General features: G+C 33.7%; 1 protein-coding gene and 2 long non-coding RNA genes across 3 annotated transcripts in view; 2 read left to right on the top strand and 1 right to left on the bottom strand.

Annotated features, from left to right (window-relative positions):
* The window catches only part of LOC125674096 (cysteine and histidine-rich domain-containing protein 1-like), a 39,583-nt gene extending 20,704 nt beyond the window's left edge, over positions 1 to 18,879 (top strand). Inside the window, exons 8-9 of the mRNA XM_056160397.1 lie at positions 16,875 to 17,063; positions 17,936 to 18,879. Coding sequence (XP_056016372.1) covers positions 16,875 to 17,063; positions 17,936 to 18,067 — 321 coding nt within the window. The 3' untranslated portion in view covers positions 18,068 to 18,879. The remainder of the gene's footprint in view (positions 1 to 16,874; positions 17,064 to 17,935) is intronic.
* LOC130053328 (uncharacterized) lies at positions 4,788 to 6,040 on the top strand. The gene is made up of 2 exons (XR_008801884.1): positions 4,788 to 5,513; positions 5,740 to 6,040. It is a non-coding gene; the product is annotated as an uncharacterized LOC130053328 (long non-coding RNA).
* LOC130053330 (uncharacterized) lies at positions 18,294 to 22,728 on the bottom strand. The gene is made up of 2 exons (XR_008801888.1): positions 22,366 to 22,728; positions 18,294 to 22,041 (listed from the first exon to the last, which is right to left on the bottom strand). It is a non-coding gene; the product is annotated as an uncharacterized LOC130053330 (long non-coding RNA).
* Between the last annotated feature and the right edge of the window lie 562 nt (positions 22,729 to 23,290).

Below are 23,290 nucleotides of genomic sequence, written 5' to 3'. Positions count from 1 at the left end.
GCAGAATTGAAATTTTGACGATGCCAAACGGTAAAGGTTCTCAAGTTATACCTGCAATATAAATATCAAACGATTTCATTGAAAAATAAAAAAGTTAGACGCATTCCAAAATTTGTAAACAAAAAATCCAATGCACGTGCATGCACATGCATGCATTTTCAGACAAAATGACGTTCGTTCCGCACATCTACATAGAGTATTCTATCATCCTAAAAAGATTTCATCTTGATCCCTTCAGTAGTTTCTGAGAACACTCGTGGACAAAAAAGGGTGACAAGAATAAAGAAAGAATAATAATAATAACTAGTACTTATTGTAACGGGGACCGTTACACATGTTCCCCAAACATTCCCCCATTTAGTAAGTGGTGACATTTATTTCAGTACAAGTTGTTTTGACCATTGCAAACTGTGTAGCATGTGAATATATAACTATCTTATAACGTTCAGTCCATTTCATACTAGTTCAAATCAGTTATAAAGATCTGAGAGTTTTGTGCACGTGCACGTACGTGCATGCACGTGCTGATAAGTAATTTGACCATCTCGATACATTAGAAGTCTTACTATATGAGTACAAGAAAAGTTTCACAACAGTTCAATGAATAACGAGAAATTAACGGCAACTAAAAACTACAAAGACCGAAATCAATGCACATGCATCCACGTGCGCGTGAGTACGACACAGCAATTTTGTTGATGCTAATCAATAGACATTTGAACAATATACTTACTGTATAAATTTGGTATTGATTGCTTCACTCATAAGAAAGTTATTGAGATTTCAAAATCGTCCAATCAGAATTAAGCGCACGTGCATGCGCGTGCAGGGAAGTGATTCTGACACTATTAATAAATTCAGAGGCCCAAAACATACCTGCAACCTAAATTTCAATCCTATACGTTGCAATTTAAAAATGTTATAGACCAATACTTGAATTTAGACGTCAAAAATTACAATGTACGCGCATTCACGCGTACGCAATTTTAATAATGGAAAATTTGTTGACACCATTTCATAGACATTCATATCATAGATCCTCAGGGTAAATTTGAATTCATTTCAGTTTTTAATTCAATAGTTATAACCATTTTAGTACCCGAAAAATGAAAGAAAAGCTATGCACGTGCATACACGGGCACGTGAGCATGACTCAGCATCAATGTTGATGTCATTCAATATACATTTGATAGATATACTTACAGTATAAATTTCATATTGTTTCCATCATTTATAAGAAAGTTATGGCGATTTGAAAATCGTCCAATCAGAATTTAGCACACGTGCATGCACGTGCCTGATGGTAATTATGACTGTACACTTTTGTTAAGAATATCAAGATACATATACAATACAAGTTTGAAAAGATTTGGACAAAAAACAAAAAAGTTAGGGTCATTGAAAGAATTGAACCTTCAAAAGACAATGCACGTGCGTGCGCATGCGCGTTTGCAATTTTTATTACATCGATCTGTAGATATTTGGCATGTCTACCTATCCTGTAAATATCATTAAATTTCCTTAATTGGCATGAATGTTATAAATGGTTTTGTATTATCCAATCAAATTGAAGCACACGTGCATGCGCGTGCAGAATTGAAATTTTGACGATGCCAAACAGTTAAGGGTCCCAAGTTATACCTTTCCATATTAATAGCAAACGATTTCATCGAAAAATAAAAAAGTTAGACTGATTCCAAAGTTTGTAAACAAAAAATCCAATGCACGTGCATGCACATGCATGCATTTTCAGACAAAATGACATTCGTTCCGCACATCTACATATGCTATACTATCATCCTAAAAAGGTTTCAGATTGATCCCTTGAGTAGTTTCTGAGAACACTCGTGGACAAAAAAGTCCCAAGAAGAAAGAAAGAATAATAATAATAATAAGAAACAGAGTAAAACCAATATGTTCCCAAACTTCGTTTGGGGAACATAATAATAATAAGAAACAGAGTAAAACCAATATGTTCCCAAACTTTGTTTGGGGAACATAACTAGTACTTATTGTAACGGGGACCGTTATAGATGTTCCCCAAACATCCCCCCATTTAGCAAGTGGTGTCATTTATTTCAGTACAAGTGGTTTTGACCATTGCAAAAAGTGAAACATGTGAATATATAACTATTTTATAACGTTCAGTCCATTTCATGCTAATACAAATCAGTTATAAAGATCTGAGAGTTTTGTGCACGTGCACGTACGTGTATGCACATGCATATACATAATTCGACCATCTCGATACATTAGAAGTCTTACTATATGAGTACAAGAGAAGTTTCACAACTGTACAATGAAAAACGAGAAATTAACGGCAACTCAAAACTACAAAGACTGAAATCAATGCACGTGCATACACGTGCGCGTGAGTACCACACAACAATTTTGTTGATGCTATTCAAAAGACATTTGAACAATATACTTACTACATGAATTTGGTATCGATCACTTCACTCTTAAGAAAGTTATTGGGATTTCAAAATCGTCCAATCAGAATTAAGCTCACGTGCATGCGCATGCAGGGAAGTGATATTGAGATTATTAATAAATTGACAGGCCCAAAACATACCTGCAACCCAATTTTCAAACCTATTCATTGCAATCTAAAAATGTTACAGACCAATACGTAAATTTAGATGTCAAAAATTACAATTCACGCGCATTCACGCGCACGCGATTTTGATAATGGAAAATTTGTTGACACCATTTCATAGACATTCATATCATCGATCCTCAGGGTAAATTTGAATTCATTTGAGTTTTTAATTCAATAGTTATAACAATTTTAGTACCCGAAAAATGAAAGAAAAGCTATGCACGTGCATACACGCGCACGTGAGTATGACTCAGCATCAATGTTGATGTCATTCAATAGACATTTGATAGATATACTTACAGTATAAATTTCATATTGTTTCCATCATTTATAAAAAAAGTTATGGCGATTTGAAAATCGTCCAATCAGAATTTAGCACACGTGCATGCACGTGCCGGATGGTAATTATGACTGTACACTTTTGTTAAGAATATCAAGATACATATACAATACAAGTTTGAAAAGATTTGGACAAAAAACAAAAAAGTTATGGTCATTGAAAGAATTGAACCTTCAAAAGACAATGCACGTGCGTGCGCATGCGCGTTTGCAATTTTTATTACATCGAGCTGTAGATATTTGACATGTCTACCTATCCTGTAAATATCATTAAATTTCCTTAATTGGTATGAATGTTATAAACGGTTTTGTATTATCCAATCAAATTGAAGCACACGTGCATGCGCGTGCAGAATTGAAATTTTGACGATGCCAAACAGTTAAGGGTCCCAAGTTATACCTACCATATAAATAGGAAACGATTTCATCGAAAAATAAAAAAGTTAGACTGATTCCAAAGTTTGTAAACAAAAAATCCAATGCACGTGCATGCACATGCATGCATTTTCATGCAAAATGACATTCGTTCCACACATCTACATATGCTATACTATCATCCTAAAAAGGTTTCATATTGATCCCTTGAGTAGTTTCTGAGAACACTCGTGGACAAAAAAGTCCCAAGAAGAAAGAAAGAATAATAATAATAACTAGTACTTATTGTAACGGGGACCGTTACAGATGTTCCCCAAACATTCCCCCATTTAGCAAGCGGTGCCATTTATTTCAGTACAAGTGGTTTTGACCATGGCAAACTGTCTAGCATGTGAATATATAACTATTTCATAACGTACAGTCCATTTCATGCTAGTACATATCAGTTATAAAGATCTGAGAATTTTGTGCACGTGCACGTACGTGCATGCACGTGTTGATAAGTAATTTGACCATCTCGATACATTAGAAGTCTTACCATATGAGTACAAGAGAAGTTTCACAACAGTTCAATGAAAATCGAGAAATTAACAACAACTCAAAACTACAAAGACCGAGATCAATGCACGTGCATACACGTGCGCGTGAGTACCACACAACAATTTTGTTGATGCTATTCAATAGACATTTGAACAATATACTTACTATATGAATTTGGTATCGATCGCTTCACTCTTAAGAAAGTTATTGGGATTTCAAAATCGTCCAATCAGAATTATGCGCGTGCAGGGAAGTGATTTTGAGACTATTAATAAATTGACAGGCCCAAAACATACCTGCAACCTAATTTTCAAACCTATTCATTGCAATCTAAAAATGTTATAGACCAATACTTAAATTTAGACGTCAAAAATTACAATGCACGCGCATTCACGCGCACACGATTTTGATAATGGAAAATTTGTTGACACCATTTCACAGACATTCATATCATAGATCCTCAGGGTAAATTTGAATTCATTTCAGTTTTTAATTCAATAGTTATGACCATTTTAGTACCCGAAAAATGAAAGAAAAGCTATGCACGTGCATACACGGGCACGTGAGTATGACTCAGCATCAATGTTGATGTCATTCAATAGACATTTGATAGATATACTTACAGTATAAATTTCATATTCCATCATTTATAAGAAAGTTATGGCGATTTGAAAATCGTCCAATCACAATTTAGCGCACGTGCATGCACGTGCCGGATGGTAATTATGACTATACACTTTTGTTAAGAATATCAAGATACATATACAATACAAGTTTGAAAAGATTTTGACAAAAAACAAAAAAGTTAGGGTCATTGAAAGAATTGAACCTTCAAAAGACAATGCACGTGCGTGCGCATGCGCGTTTGCAATTTTTATTACGTCGATCTGTAGATATTTGACATGTCTACCTATCCTGTAAATATCATTAAATTTCCTTGATTGGCATGAATGATATAAACGGTTTTGTATTATCCAATCAAATTGAAGCACACGTGCATGTGCGTGCAGAATTGAAATTTTGACGATGCCAAACAGTTAAGGATCCCTTGTTATACCTACGATATAAATAGCAAACGATTTCATTGAAAAATAAAAAAGTTAGACTGATTCCAAAGTTGGTAAACAAAAAATCCAATGCACGTGCATGCACATGCATGCATTTTCAGACAAAATGACATTCGTTCCGCACATCTACATACATGCCAACTTTCCCGATTTAGGCGGGATCTTCCCGATTTTACCCTCCGGTCCCGCTTTCCCGATCGGGAAAGCAAAATTACCCTAAAATCCCGATTTGAAATTTTTTCCGACCAAAATTTCCGATTTCACGATTGAAAACGAGTTTGAAAGCGGGATAATCGTGAAATCTCGTGACCAGAATTGGAAATCCCGCGTCATTTCTGAACTGGCCAATCAGAAATCGGGACAATAGTCAGCTATTGCTGTTTACCTGTGTCGCATGGTGTCGGGTTGGTCTGCCTGTGTCGGGGTGTTTATTGGACAGTACGAAGCATGTTTTGATAGTAATTAATCGGGAAGACGGATTTCAAATTGACCTATCCTTTACACAAACGTGAATGACAACGATGCTAGTGTCACCACCAAACAATCGGACATTCCGCCTCTCGCTGACAGCATCCAAAATTTGCAATAAGGTACGTCAAGTATATATTTTTTCCAACTATAATAATATAGGCTATCCAAATCTATCCGTCTATAGCGATGTATTATATAGTCTATATAGTGTAGTATTCATTAAATATACTTTGTGATGCGTAATTCGCACAAGTCTGTACTGAATTTTTTATTTAGCAAGTAGCCTTAATTTACAAGTAAAACGGAATATTTTGATGTGGGTTTTTTTCCTGGTAATTATTTCAGATGTCATGGGTGCAAAGGTTTTGTTCGCAAACTTCATAGCAGGGCAGATCACTCCTTTTTTGGTTGCAATGCAGATTATTCCACCAGTCTCTGCAAGCCCATGTTTACAGACAAGCAAGATCGCCTTTGCAGTCGTACCTAAATGCATGTGCTTTAATTTAAATTTTGATATATAGACCGGCCAATGTTTATTGTATGGTGTAAAAGGATGCAACCTTAAATATTATTTGATATTATGTATGTGACTTGTTGGAGAAGATTTTTTGCTGAATAGATGATTTTAATAAAATATTAATGTATATCTTTCAAAGTTTTTTTTATATAGTTAATGGTCAAACACATATGATGTTGTGTTAATATATGATACATTAACAATGATTTGATTGATATTTTATTTGAAAAGACAAATATTTATTTTCATGGTAAAATGTCGTGAATTTTGAGCGTTGAAAAAAGGTCGTCGCGCGCAAAATCCCCCATGGAGATTTTCAAAAGTTGGCATGTATGCATCTACATATGCTATACTATCATCCTAAAAAGGTTTCAGATTGATCCCTTCAGTAGTTTCTGAGAACACTCGTGGACAAAAAAGTCCCAAGAAGAAAGAAAGAATAATAACTAGTACTTATTGTAAAGGGGACCGTTACAGATGTTCCCCAAACATTCCCCCATTTAGTAAGTGGTGACATTTATTTCAGTACAAGTGGTTTTGACCATTGCAAACTGTGTAGCATGTGAATATATAACTATCTTATAACGTTCAGTCCATTTCATACTAGTTCAAATCAGTTATAAAGATCTGAGAGTTTTGTGCACGTGCACGTACGTGCATGCACGTGCAGATAAATAATTTGACCATCTCGATACATTAGAAGTCTTAATATATGAGTACAAGAGAAGTTTCACAACTGTTCTATGAAAAACGAGAAATTAACGGCAACTCAAAACTACAAAGACCGAAATCAATGCACGTGCATACACGTGCGCGGGAGTACGACACAGCAATTTTGTTGATGCTATTCAGTAGACATTTGAACAATATACTTACTATATGAATTTGGTATCGATTGCTTCACTCATAAGAAAGTTATTGGGATTTCAAAATCGTCCAATCAGAATTAAGCTCACGTGCATGCGCGTGCAGGAAAGTGATTTGGACCCTAACAATAAATTGAAATGTACCAAAGATACCTGAAACCTAAATTTCAAACCTATTCATTGCAATCTAAAAATGTTATAGACCAATACATAAATTTAGACGTCAAAAATTACAATGCACGCGCATTCACGCGCACGCAATTTTGATTATGGAAAATTTGTTGACACCATTTCATAGACATTCATATCATAGATCCTCAGGGTAAATTTGAATTCATTTCAGTTTTTAATTCAATAGTTATGACCATTTTAGTACCCCAAAAATGAAAGAAAAGCTATGCACGTGCATACATGCGCACGTGAGTACGACCCAGCATCAATGTTGATGTCATTCAATAGACATTTGATAGATATACTTACAGTATAAATTTCATATTGTTTCCATCTTTTATAAGAAAGTTATGGCGATTTGAAAATCGTCCAATCGGAATTTAGCACACGTGCATGCACGTGCCGGATGGTAATTATGACTGTACACTTTTCTTAAGAATATCAAGATACATATACAATACAAGTTTGAAAAGATTTTGACAAAAAACAAAAAAGTTATGGTCATGGAAAGAATTGAACCTTCAAAAGACAATGCACGTGCGTGCGCATGCGCGTTTGCAATTTTTGTTACATCGACCTGTTGATATTTGGCATGTCTACTTATCCTGTAAATATCAACAAATTTTCTTAATTGGCATGAATGTTATAAACGGTTTTGTATTATCCAATCAAATTGAAGCACACGAGCATGCGCGTGCAGAATTGAAATTTTGACGATGCCAAACAGTTAAGGGTCCCAAGTTATACCTACGATATAAATAGCAAACGATTTCATTAAAAAGTAAAAAAGTTAGACTGATTCCAATGTTTGTAAACAAAATATCCAATGCACGTGCATGCACATGCATGCATTTTCAGAAAAATGACATTCGTTCCACACATCTACATATGCTATACTATCATCCTAAAAAGTTTTCACATTGATCCCTTGAGTAGTTTCTGAGAACACTCGTGGACAAAAAAGTCCCAAGAAGAAAGAAAGAATAATAATAATAATAACTAGTTCTAATTGTAACGGGGACCGTTACAGATGTTCCCCAAACCTCCCCCAATTAAAAAGTGATGTCCTTGTGAATCTATAGGAAAAAAATCATTTTATTTTAGCCTTTAATTACATGTAGTACGTTCAATATGGTCATTTCAGTACCAAGAAATGAAAGAAAGCGTTGCACGTGCATACACGCGCACGCGTGTATGATTCCGAATTTTTGGTGATGTCGTTCAACAGGCATTTGTATCATATACCCACAGTATGAATTTCATAACCTTTCCACCAAATATAAGGAAGTTATAGCGATTTCAAAATCGTCCAATCAGAATTCAGCACACGTACATGCACGTGCTGAGCAGTAATTCTAACCACAGCAATTTGTAAGGAGTACCAAGACACATCTAACCCCCTAATATCAATAGAATTTGATGAAAAACAAAAACGTTATCGGTCTTTAAATATTGAACATTCGAAAACCGTTGTACGCGCATGCGCGTGTGCATTGGCATTTTTTGTTACACCAAAATAAAGATACACATATTGTCTACGTATGCTGTGAATATCATCTCATTCGCTTCATCAATAAGATAGTTACAGACGTTTTAGTACTATCCAATCAAAATGAAGTGCACGTGCATGCGCGTGCAAATTGGTAATTTTGACCATGCAAATCAGTTAAGGGTCTCAATATCTACCTATGATATGAATATCAAGCCATTTCAATGAAGAACAAAAAAGTTAAACTGATTCCAAAGTTAGTGTACAAATTTTGTAATGCACGCGCATGCGTGCGCGTGCAGACAAAATAAATATCATTTTTGATATCTACAAATGATATACTACCATTCTATTTAGGTTTCATATCGATCCCTTTAATATTCTGATTTTCCATTTTTTGTACCCAAATTGCAGTGCACGTGCGCGCGCGTGCATGCATGTGCAGACAAAATGACTATCACTATCCACATCTACAAACGCTATACTATCATCCTGGAAAGTTTCATATCGATCCCTTTTGTAGTTTCTGAGAACACTACCGGACAAAAAAGTACCAGAGAAAAAGAATAATAATAACTAGACATGATCTCGTTGCGAGCAACGAGTAGGTCTTCCGTCCGATTTGTTGATGCACTCGGAGTTAAAAAAAAAAAAAAAAAAAAGACAAATGAGTCCCAATTTAGTTTCCGACTTTAAGACACTTTAGATATAATCAATTTTTCATATCATAAGCTTCTGAAGCAAAGTTGCGGTGAAATTCGTTTGAAATTCGACTCTCCAGGCGAGCCATAAGGCCCGCGGGCCTATTTCTTGATGTCATTTCAACAACTTTAGTTCTATATGTCTTTACAAAATATTTACCTGTAAAAAGTTATTGAGATCGACCGATATCGACAAAAAATCGACTCTACAGGCGAGCCATTAGGACCATAGGCCTATTTCTTGATATCAGTCGATAGATCTCGATAAACTGAACAACTTTTGTTCAATATGTCCTTACAAAATATTTAGCAGTTACAAGTTTTTGAAATCGACTGATATCGACAAAAATCGACTCTACAGGCGAGCCATGAGGCCCACAGACCCATTTTTTGATATTGATCGATAGGTTATGACACATTGAACAACTTTTGTTCAATAATGCTTTTCAAAAAATATGTCGTTTTAAAGATATGAGGCGTCAAATATTTACGATTTTGGCCCTTAAAATCTCTAATTACGTAACATATGACCTACTTTTTGATTTGATAAGATCAAGCTCGTTGAGATGAACATTTCCGCTTCTACAACTTATTATAAAATATTAATAGTTTCTGAGATATTCTCAAAAACATTTGGACCCTTCTGAACCCCTAATTTAAAGGGTCAGCCCGTTTTGCTTGATATCGTAAGAAAGGCCTTGTCATTTTAAACATTTTTTGCTCAACAAGTATTTAGAAATTCTTTACCGTTCTCGAGTTATCTTTACAAGAAATATTTAGGGGCCAAACTGTAGCTCCCTAACGGGGCCACATAGGGAAAAAACGAAATGTACATATTGTTTAGATTATCATTCTGAACAACTTTTGTTCAATAATGCTTTTCAAAATAGTTGTGGTTTTCAAAATATGAGGCGTCAATTATTTATGATTTTGGCCCTTAAAATCCCTTATTACGTAACATATGACCTACTTTTTGATTTGATAAGAACAAGCTCGTTTAGATGAACATTTCCGCTTCAATGACTTATTACAAAATATTAATAGTTTCTGAGATATTCTCATAAACCTTTGGACTCTTCTGGGCCCCTAATTTAAAGGGTCAGCCCGTTTTGCTTGATATCGTAAGAAAGGTCATGACATTTCAAACATTTTTTGTTCAACAAGTATTTAGAAATTCTTTACCGTTCTCGAGTTATTTCTAGAAGTAATTTTTAGGGGCCAAACTGTAGCTCCCTAACGGGGCCACATAGGGTAAAAACGAAATATGCATATTGTTCAGATCATCATTCTAAACAACTTTTGTTCTTTATTGCTTTTCAAAATATTTGTCGTTTTCGAGATACAAGGGGTAAAAAATTTATGGTTTTGGCCCTTAAAATCCCTTATTACGTAACATATGACCTAAATTTTTATATGAATAGATTTGGATTGTTGAGATGAACATTTTTTGTTCTTTGACTTATACCAAAATATTAACGATTTTTGAGATATTTGATCTAGACTTTGAGCCCTTCTAGATCCCTAATTGAAAGGGCTAGCCCCTAAATCTTGATATTTTCGAAAAGATGTCGTAAATGTGCACAACTTTTGTTCTACATGTCTTAACAAAATATTAGCAAGAAAAAAGATATTGGAGATCAAAGGTCAAAAATCGCCGAAATCGGCGAAGAATTTTGGCATCCATTTTTTCAGGTCCAGGCGAGCGTTTAGGCAAATCGCCTCCGGTAAAATCGAATCCCCCACAAATCTTCTAAAATGTTTACTCTATCTTGTGTAGAAATTTCAAGACTCTAGCTTCAAAACTAACGGAGGAGATGTGTGGACAACAAGGCCCTTCAAAAAGTCACTAAAAGAGAGATAACTCCTGACCGGAAGTGACGTCAAGCACGAAATTTTGCAAGCAAAGTCTTGTCACCAAAAGACATCTTTCCTGAAAATTTCGTGAAAATCGATCGAGAAATGGCTGAGAAAAACGCGTGTACTACCAAGGAAAATAATAATAATAATGAAGAAGAAGAACGCGAACAATAATAGTAAGGTCTTCCGCAGGAGACGGAAGACCTTAATAAGAAACAGAGTAAAAACAATATGTTCCCAAACTTTGTTTGGGGAACATAATAATAAGAAACAGAGTAAAACCAATATGTTCCCAAACTTTGTTTGGGGAACATAATAATAACTAGAAACTCATTACTAGTAATGAGTAGGTCTTCCGTTAGACCACTTCCGGTAAAGAGCTTTCTGTTCCTACGAAAACCATTTAAATATATCAGAAAATGTGCCTTAACAATGAATAAGAAATGTATTATCGAACTTTTTACTCCTTTCTCGTAACTTCCGGTAATGACCGGAAGTACTATTCAGATGCGTTTTCCTATAAATGAAAGCGACTCTTTACTGTCGATATTCCCTGAAAATTTCACGTCTCTATCTCAAAGAGTTCTCAACAAAAAGAAGTAGACTAAAGAAAGAAAAAGTAGTAGGTTACTACCGACCGGAAGTCAATTTTGAAAAACAAAATGATCCAAACTTTAGAAGTTGATACTTTTATTATGACATGTGAAAATCATATGAAAGACTTCAAATATACGCGAGATTTATGGTGACAAAGAGATGAAAAGTAAAAAGGTATTTTATCAAGAAACCGGAAGTAGTTGTTTTGACTACCAACGGAGTCAATATTCTTTTGACACTTTCAAAGAGACTTAATAAACTAGTATAGGTTTCAATTTACAAGAAAAAGTTTGAAATTTGCGATTCTTTCAATCACTTCCGGTGACGACAGGAAGTGACGGTCGACATGTTCAACCCTCTACTGCACGACTGCAAACGGAGATTTATAATTCCTGAATAATTGATGAACCTATATTTTACCTTTTCCAAGAAAAATGCTGGACAAAATTCCTTTTGAGAAACAGAAAATCGCCCATATTTTCCGACCGGAAGTGAATTTTGTAAAAACAAAAATAGTTATAGGAAGGTCCTTTCATAAGACATTATTCCTGAAAATTTCAAGAAAATCTATCCACCATCTCTGAGAAATCACTCGAAGAAATCGGAAAATCGACATTTTTCAAATACTTCCGGTATAGACCGGAAGTGACGGAGGAAAAAATTGAATGTATGTGTACAATGCACTAATGTTAGTTGATCAACTCTACAAGTTTCAAGCGTCTATCTATATTCATTATTGAGAAACTGAAAAAGCAAGGTTTGAATATGTCCACCCAATATCTCACGACCGGAAGTGAATTTTACAAAAATAATTAAATTTACACTAGACATATATAATGTCTATAACATATGTAAAATTCAAATCATTAACTTGTTTTATGACCGAGATTTATGGCACTGAAAAATGAGAGAATGAATAGTTTTTCTTTCATATAACCGGAAGTTGAAGATTCAACTTCCGGTGGGGTCAATAGTTTTTGAGAATTAGAACGAGACCTAATAAACCGATATAGGTTTCAATTTGAAAGAAAAAAGTTTGAAATTTATGATTTATTAATCACTTCCGGTGACGACCGGAAGTGACGGCCGACATTCTGAACCCCTACTGCACCCCTACAAAGTGAGATCTATTAACTCTGAAATTTTGGTGACTATCTTTTACCGTTTCTGAGAAAAACGATTGACAACGAAAACAGCTCATTAGCCGTATTTGCCGACCGGAAGTGAATTTTACAAAAATATTTGACGTTACTTTAGACATTTATAGTGACTATAATATATGTAAAACTCAACTCATTAACTAGTTTCATGACCGAGATTTATGGCACTGAAAAATGAGAGAATGAATAGTCTTTCTTTGATATAACCGGAAGTTGGAGATTCAACTTCCGGTGGGGTCAATATTTTTTGAGAATTAGAACGAGATATAGTAAACCAAAGTAGGTTTCAATTTGAAAGAAAAAAGTTTGAAATTGATGATTTATTTGATCACTTCCGGTGACGACCGGAAGTGACGGCGACAAAAAATATTACGTGCATGCACCATAGAGAAAATAGATCTATCATCCCTGAAAGTTTCATTCGATTATCTTTAGTGGTTTTCAAGTTTACCCCCGGACAAAGTTTCTTTCAAAAACCGGAAAATCGGACGTATCTGACGAACGGAAGTGAATTTTGAAAAAATGAAAAAAATGCCTGGAGGTACCATCGTTCCCTATAACCTGTGAAAGTTTCAGGAAAATCCATCCAACGGTCTCTGAGACGAAAGGGAAAAAATAATAATAATAATAATAACTAGACACGATCTCGTTGCAAGCAACGAGTAGGTCTTCCGTCCGATTTGTTGATGCACTCGGAGTTAAAAAAAAAAAAAAAGACAAATGAGTCCCAATTTAGTTTCCGACTTTAAGACACTTTAGATATAATCAAATTTTCATATCATAAGCTTCTGAAGCAAAGTTGCGGTGAAATTCGTTTGAAATTCGACTCTCCAGGCGAGCCATAAGGCCCGCGGGCCTATTTCTTGATGTCATTTGTTAGCCCTCTATAGACTTAACAACTTTAGTTCTATATGTCTTTACAAAATATTTACCTGTAAAAAGTTATTGAGATCGACCGATATCGACAAAAAATCGACTCTACAGGCGAGCCATTAGGACCATAGGCCTATTTCTTGATATCAATCGATAGATCTCGATAAACTGAACAACTTTTGTTCAATATGTCCTTACAAAATATTTAGCAGTTACAAGTGTTTGAAATCGACTGATATCGACAAAAATCGACTCTACAGGCGAGCCATGAGGCCCACAGACCCATTTTTTGATATTGATCGATAGGTTATGACACATTGAACAACTTTTGTTCAATAATGCTTTTAAAAAAATATGTTGTTTTAAAGATATGAGGCGTCAAATATTTACGATTTTGGCCCTTAAAATCTGTAATTACGTAACATATGACCTACTTTTTGATTTGATAAGATCAAGCTCGTTGAGATGAACATTTCCGCTTCTACAACTTATTATAAAATATTAATAGTTTCTGAGATATTCTCAAAAACATTTGGACCCTTCTGAACCCCTAATTTAAAGGGCCAGCCCGTTTTGCTTGATATCGTAAGAAAGGCCTTGTCATTTTAAACATTTTTTGCTCAACAAGTATTTAGAAATTCTTTACCGTTCTCGAGTTATCTCTACAAGAAATATTTAGGGGCCAAACTGTAGCTCCCTAACGGGGCCACATAGGGAAAAAACGAAATGTACATATTGTTTAGATTATCATTCTGAACAACTTTTGTTCAATAATGCTTTTCAAAATATTTGTGGTTTTCAAAATATGAGGCGTCAATTATTTATGATTTTGGCCCTTAAAATCCCTTATTACGTAACATATGACCTACTTTTTGATTTGATAAGAACAAGCTCGTTTAGATGAACATTTCCGCTTCAATGACTTATTACAAAATATTAATAGTTTCTGAGATATTCTCATAAACCTTTGGACCCTTCTGGGCCCCTAATTTAAAGGGTCAGCCCCTTTTGCTTGATATCGTAAGAAAGGTCATGACATTTCAAACATTTTTTGTTCAACAAGTATTTAGAAATTCTTTACCGTTCTCGAGTTATTTCTAGAAGTAATTTTTAGGGGCCAAACTGTAGCTCCCTAACGGGGCCACATAGGGTAAAAACGAAATATGCATATTGTTCAGATCATCATTCTGAACAACTTTTGTTCTTTATTGCTTTTCAAAATATTTGTCGTTTTCGAGATACAAGGGGTAAAAAATTTATGGTTTTGGCCCTTAAAATCCCTTATTACGTAACATATGACCTAAATTTTTATATGAATAGATTTGGATTGTTGAGATGAACATTTTTTGTTCTTTGACTTATACCAAAATATTAACGATTTTTGAGATATTTGATCTAGACTTTGAGCCCTTCTAGATCCCTAATTGAAGGGGCTAGCCCCTAAATCTTGATATTTTCGAAAAGATCTCGTAAATGTGCACAACTTTTTTTCTACATGTCTTAACAAAATATTTGCAAGAAAAAAGATATTGGAGATGAAAGGTCAAAAATCGCCGAAATCGGCGAAAAATTTTGGCATTCATTTTTTCAGGTCCAGGCGAGCGTTTAGGCAAATCGCCTCCGGTAAAATCGAATCCCCCACAAATCTTCTAAAATGTTTACTCTATCTTGTGTAGAAATTTCAAGACTCTAGCTTCAAAACTAACGGAGGAGATGTGTGGACAACAAGGCCCTTCAAAAAGTCACTAAAAGAGAGATAACTCCTGACCGGAAGTGATGTCAAGCACGAAATTTTGCAAGCAAAGTCTCGTCACCAAAAGACATCTTTCCTGAAAATTTCGTGAAAATCGATCGAGAAATGGCTGAGAAAAACGCGTGTACTACCAAGGAAAATAATAATAATAATAATAATGAAGAAGAAGAACGCTAACAATAATAGTAAGGTCTTCCGCAGGAGACGGAAGACCTTAATGAAGAAGAAGAACGCGAACAATAAAAATAATAATAATAATAATAATGAAGAAGAAGAACGCTAACAATAATAGTAAGGTCTTCCGCAGGAGACGGAAGACCTTAATAAGAAACAGAGTAAAACCAATATGTTCCCAAACTTTGTTTGGGGAACATAATAATAATAATAAGAAACAGAGTAAAACCAATATGTTCCCAAACTTCGTTTGGGGAACATAATAATGTACATTTCCTCACGCTTTCATTGTTAATGATGTAGATTTCCTCATGCTTTCATTGTAAATGATGTAGATTTCCTCATGCTTTTATTGTTAATACACCCCCATACAATATTTAATCCGTAGATACAAGAAGCACATATATCTTCCACATATACATGTGTACAATAGAACAGTGAACACGTTTATAATTAATTTATGTTGACAGTAAAACACAGTTACAGTGAACACTTTTATAATGAATTCACCTTACAATAAAACACGGTTACAGTGAACACATTTATAATGAATTCATGTTTACAGTAAAACACGGTTACAGTGAACACATTTATATTGAATTCATGTTTACAGTAAAACACAATTACAGTGAACACATTTATAATGAATTCATGTTTACAGTAAAACACAGTTGCAGTGAACACATTCATAATGAATTCACCTTACAATAAAACACGGTTACAGTGAACACATTTATAATGAATTCATGTTTACAGTAAAACACGGTTACAGTGAACACATTTATAATTAATTCATGTTTACAGTAAAACATGGTTACAGTGAACACATTTATAATGAATTCACCTTACAATAGAACATGGTTATAGTGAACACCTTTATAATTAATTTATGTTTACAATAAAACATGGTTACAGTGAACACATTTACAATGAATTCACCTTACAATAGAACATGGTTACAGTGAACACCTTTATAATGAATTCACACTTTACACAGTGAAGTGATTTTCATTCCCATGTAGATTTAAAACTCATTATAAACTTATTGGATATAACGAATTATGTTTATAACGAATCAAAATTGTTCATTCCCAGCACTTCACTATAATTATGATTTACTGTACTGTGGAACATTGTGTTTTATGGGAGATAAGTTTTCTTGTATCTACATTGTGGTTTAATAGCTTTAATCGAAATACACAGTTTTTATATGAACTGTAAAATCTGAATTAACAATCCATAAAAATTTAACCCTCAGAGTTTAATGATTCCACAGTATTTCTCATACATGCCAATTTCTAGGTAATTGGTTTCTGTTGTAGGTTGAGGGGGAGAAGAAGTCGTGTCGATTTGACTGGCATCAAACTCCGTCTACTGTATCCCTGTCTGTGTTTGCCAAAGTTGCAGTTCCTGAAAAATGTTGTATAACGACCAACAGAGTGCGCTGCATTATTAAAATTGTATTTGAGGGAGGAAATAGTCTCTTTGAGAAAGATCTAATATTAAGAGAAGTAAGTCAAGTAATATCTGAATTTTGTCTTTCATATGCTTAATTTTTTTAGAGTAATAGCTAGTGTAGATTATCTATCTTATGAAACACTAATAGCCATCTCCTATGCTCAGAAATATTGTATCAGGAAGTCCTCCGATTGGATCAATTTTCAAAACAATGAAAAACTTTGAGTTTGATCTAAAGTGACAGAAAATGATATTTTTTCCAGGTAGGATGAGGTGTTTTCCTCCCTTTTTGACCAGTTTTCCTCTGATTTCTGAGGAATTCAGTCACAGCCCTGTTTTAGGCTGTAGAAACATTGTATTCAAAGCACATTTATGTACATCCACATATGAGTAAACTACTGGCATCCATTTATTTATAGAAGTTCACTTTCAGTACTCAGTGCCTGTTTTTATTCTTGTTTCATCCTTTTATGAATATCGAGACATATCAATCATGGGATTATATAGAACTCAGGAATCTGTGTAATGTTTTCTGGATATAGACCTTGCTGGTGTGGTTTTACAATTTTCTATGTCTAGCAATTAACAAAAAATAGCCAAAAGTGAATATGTACATGTAATATTTAGATTAAAAAAACAACTGGAAAATCATCAACTAAAGGTGTGGCAATTTCATTTTTATGCTCCCAGAATCAGAGATGCAGAACCAAATAGTTTTCGGTCAGTCTGTCTGTCCCAAAAAGCTAGCCAAAAACTTTTACCTTGGTCATATCTTTACATCATTAAAGGTACAGCTTTCATATTTGTTGTGTATTTTTTGCGGCAAGACCTTTCCTTTGACACCAAATTCTTTGACCTTGTGACCTTGACCTGGTTCCACTTTGTTGTAATCCGTATTTCACAAACACATGTTGTTTGTTTTTAGGAAATAATTCCAGAGAAGAGCGTAGTGAAAATGATGGGAACAAAAGTAGAAATCAACTTAAAGAAGTTGGAATCATTCAGCTGGCCAACTTTAGAGTTTCCGGTGAATCCATCCGAGAATGGCAAGTCGTAACGCTGGGAGGAATGTAGTTCAAACAGTCAGGAAAGAGAGATAAAAACTGTGATACCAGACCAGATAAAGGTTGCATTAAGCATGTTAACCTTCCTTAGAAGATGCATGTCAACTCAGGATATGAGGACATGAAGACAAATTGCCGTCAGTTGCTGAAAAACTTTAGGTTTTTTCTTGATTTAAATGTATTGCAGCATTGTTTATTTTCTGTTTCCAAAAGTAATACAAGAATTTCTACTGAATCAGAGAATTTAGAAATGTATAGATTGAGATGTTCCTCAGTTCTTTTGAATGCTATTAGATCCAGGAATTTTAGTTCCAATGTGTTTACTGTCATTTTGGTTGGATTCTGTACTAAATGATAATAAATCATTTGTGTAAAGAGCAATTTATTTATTTATATATATATTTTTTTTTTTTTTTTTGTAAAAGAAACAAAAATGATACATGTCATTTAAAACAGATCTTATCATTAATCTAAGTCCTTTGGTCTGCAAATTGTAATCCACACAATACATATATAATGATACTGTTTTTTTAAATCAAATAGATAAACATGTATATGTTTAAATCATTGACATTTTTTTTAAAACAGTACATGTACATAAAGAAACCAAAAACTGCCATATGAGGGGTTCATATTACAACCCCCATGACAGCACTACAGGAGGACAGGGTCCCTCCTCGTAGTGGGAACTTCTTACAAAATAGATGTATACAAAAAGATTATTACAAGTACAATTATATTTGATATAGTTGTTGGTGATCAATTCAATATTTTCAGAAACTAATATGGAAGCATTAAGTATGCATATACTACTCTTTAGAGGTCTCACAGAACAAAATAAATAACATTTGTAATATCGCAACATACACACACACCTGAATGGTTTTATTCCAGTAAACTGTGACGAAAAAAAGAAAAGATATAATACCATTCAATATAAGTTTTATCCTGCCAAGGTGTATAAATTACAATTTCACAACTTCAACATATGTGTATCTTTTGTCCTGAATTTTTTTTTGTATACTTCTATATAAAAATTTAGTTTACTGTTTATATGATATATAATTATATATATTACAGGCAATTGGGGATATTATGCTATTTTTAAAAAGTATTTTTAAAATGCATAACATACATACATGTTACATACTACAAATCCATGATATACAGTCTATCAAACTTTAAAACTTGCTTAACAATGTCCCTGCAAGAGACACAAAAATCATTTTGTACTAGTTTTCATTTCTTCAGCAATTCTATATTTCATAATACATGTAGGTTGAATCATTGCTGAATTTTGCTATAACTTTTAAGGAATGTTCAAGAGTGATCTCATCTTTTAGAAGAAGAGTGCAATCATCTGCATATTTCAAATTTTGATGAGGCAAGCTGGTACTTTTTTTTATTTGACTTTCCTTCTTACTGTAGCACGAGTTGCCTTTCCTTCTTACTGTAGCACGAGTTGCCTTTCCTTCTTACTGTAGCAGGAGTTGCCTTTTCTTCCTTATGCACATGTTTATATAGAACATCACATACTAGTTAGCTCATTTACATATAAAATACCATAAACAATTTAAAAAACCATCCATGTGGTACATTTTGGACGGATTCGGTGGTGCCTAAGAATCAATTGATGATTTTATATGGCCATAATTTGTTAAATGTTTGACGAAGACTTTTTCCTATAATTGAAATACAAAATGAGTTTCATTTCATTACAAATAATTTGATACAAGTAGTGGTGACTCATCAGTGCTTGAATCAAGTTCAAACAGAAAACATTCTGGCAAATATTGATAGTATTGGTTTTAATTTCTAGTATAAAATTTGTTAATTATCAAATAGCACCATGTCTAACTTTGTAAATGCTATTTTATACACTTGTTAATTAAAATGCTTAGCATTTATACAAAATCTTAAGGTAGCTCCATCCTCATGTGACTTATCAATATTAATGGTTAAAAGTGGAAAAACTGTATTAATTTCCACTCAATATAGTTTAATTTAATTAATAAATAACCAAAGAAAATGTATATGTTGCCACCTTTTTAAAGATGTCAAGACATACAAAAACAATAGTATACATCAACATCAGAAAATCACACGTTTTCGTTAAACAGAATAATAAAAATAGATAAAAACTTGTTGAAATGACAATTTAAATATCAACAGTTTTAAAAAACTGATAATTCATAAATATGTATAGATTAATTGTGGATATTAGGTAAACCAATGTATAATAGACATCCAGTAGAGGAAATTCCAGCATAGGAGTTATTGCCCTTGACAAAATTATTTTAATCATAAATAATTGATTATCTATGGAAAATATAAACTTTTTCAGTATTAATAGTTTACCAGATTTTTTATTATATCCAGTGAATAAAATTTCTTGGAAAGATATATTTCTATTATGTGCAAAGTTTAATTTATCAAGATTTTTGCAAAAACCTATGACATCACATGAGGATCGATCAACCTTAAATTCGTAGCTCTAACAACAACAAAAAATAATATATAGTAAAAGGTTTGGTACTATATCATTACACCTTTTACTAAACACTCTGCCAGAAAACTTGTGAATGATTATGTCCAGTGTTTTAAACATTGTTTTTGATACAGGTATTCTACCTGATGTCTGGCTTAAGGGCAATATAATTCCAATTTTATAAGAATAAAGGATCTTCAGGAGATCCAAAAAACTACAGGCCTATTACTATTGTTAGCTGCCTGGGTAAATTGTTTACTTCTATATTAAACACTAGGTTGTCAAATTATTCCAGTGAGGTGACCTTGATATATGAAAATCAATCTGGTTTTAGAAAAGGCTATTCTACTATAGACCATATTTTTGTACTCAAGATGTTAATTGACTAGTTGGAAACAAGGCATTAAGTCACGAATTGTCCATGATGATAAATTTTCAGATTACTTTATGAGTAATAACGACATTCGTCAAGGCGAGAACTTATCACCATTTTTATTTTCATTGTATTTGAATGATGTGGAAGAATTTTTCCTAATGAAAAATGTCACAGGTTTAGAAAACTTAAGTAATAATGTTAGGGATACACTGGGCATTTACTTCAAACCTTTTATTCTGTTATACGCGGATGATGCAGTGTTGATTTCTGAGACTCATGATGGATTACAAACAGTTCTAAATATTTTTAGTGAGTATTGTAACATATGGGAACTAACGGTAAATGATGAAAAGACAAAAGTAGTTGTATTTTCAAAAGGAAGGCTGCCAAATTATAATTTCAAATATGATTCCCATGATGTAGAGGTAGTTGATGAATTTTTGTATCTAGGTGTTTATGAGATTTTACAGAAGGGAAGACCCGCGATTACATAAACTATCGGTAAGCTGTCGGTACGGTCTTTATTGTAGCATTGTAAAGCCGATTTTATTTTATGGGTGTGGAGTTTGGGGTACTGGTAATTATGAATGTTTAGAAAGGGTTCATTTAAAGTTTAGCAAATTATCAGTGAATTTAAAACGTTCAACACCAAGTTATTTGATTTATGGTGAATTGGGAGCGTATCCACTTTATGTTGATGTACAATCGAGGATGCTCAATTATTGGTGCAAGGTTGCTTTTACAGGAGATGATAAATTTTCAAATATTATGTATGCATTTTGTAAATGCAAATTCACACAAGATATTTGCTTTTCTAAGTGGATGCTTTATGTGAGAGACAAAAAAAAAAAAAACTAAATAATTTAGGTTTCGGTAATATGTGGGATTCGAATGGTGTAATAATGTATTTAATTCATCAAAAGGATTTTTTTATTGTATGATAAAAGAAATTTTTTGTTTTGAAAAATACCTTGATACATGTATACTGGATCCTTCTGACAGAATAGCTTTGTGTAAATTTCATACATGTAATACTGAGTAATCGATTACCTATTGAAGTTGGCAGATGGTACGGCATAGAAAGATCCCAAAGAAAATGTACCCTGTGTAATGAAAATGAAATCGGTTATGAATACCATTATTTGTTTAGATGTTGTACATGTAGATTTGCTACAATTAAAAATCAATGTATTAGATGGAGAAAAGGGTCGCCACCAAATGTATTAACATCAAAATGTATTCTTAATTCTGACAATATTGTCAAGTTAAGAAAATTAAGTAAATTCTTAAAATCTATCAATCATACTCTGTCCCCTCTATAATGACTTTGTTTATATTGCTGCAGTTTGTACATATATACAGTGTATAAATTGTGAACACATCATATTGTATATTTGTATGAACACTTATATGTATTTTCTCAATACCTTTGCACTATTGGTAAGGAGAATAAAGAATGGATTGATTGGTTTCTGCGGTCTAATCCGAAGGACTGCCCCATTTAGTCGCCTCTTACAACAAGCAAGGGGTTCTGATGACCTATTTTAGCCCAGATCCTCATTGGCGGCTTTTTACTATTGAGTAACGACATACTATGATGACATATTTCTTTGAGTAATAGGTACATGATAACGAATAATTGACACTGGGCCCACCAAGTTTGTATGTGAATATTATACATATAACAATGTTGCTTATAGGTATAGTCTGCTAGGTATTGACTCTTGATAATATTATAAGACTTCCAAAATGATGCACTGCAATGTTGAGAGGCGGAAGTTCCATTAGACCCTGAAAAAAATGCAGAGTTGATTGAAATTTCAGTAATATTGATAGGCAGGGGAAGAGCGAGATATGTTTTTGGGATTGCTGATAGCTAACCCGCATAAACATGATAACGAAAGGAAGTTGCAGATTTAAACAAGAAACCTGTGGGCCACATCGCTCACCTGAGTCACTTTGGCTCATTTTAAAAAAAAAATTCCCTATTCGCATGTAAACTTTTGATCCATATTGTGGCCTCAACCTACCTCCGGGTCCATGATTTTTACAAACTTGAATCTACACTATGTCAGAATGTAAATTTCTACTTTCCTGGCTCAGTGGTTCTTGGGAAGATCTTTAAAGATTTTCCATATTTATTTGTATGCAAAGCTTTGGTCCCCTATTGTGGCCCCAACCTATCCTATGGGGGTCATGATTTTAACAAACTTCAATCTGCACTATGTATGAGAAAGCTTTCACGTAAATTTCTACTTTCCTGGCCAGTGGTTCTTGAGAAGAAGGTCTTTAAAGGTTTTCTATATATATATTTGTATGCAAAACTTTGATCCCCTATTGTGGCCCCAACCT

This window comes from Ostrea edulis, chromosome 3, assembly GCF_947568905.1.
Source record: "Ostrea edulis chromosome 3, xbOstEdul1.1, whole genome shotgun sequence".
NCBI lineage: Eukaryota > Metazoa > Mollusca > Bivalvia > Ostreida > Ostreidae > Ostrea > Ostrea edulis.
The sequence above is the reverse complement of the archived record's forward strand: the minus strand, read 5'-3'. Positions and strand labels throughout refer to the sequence as shown.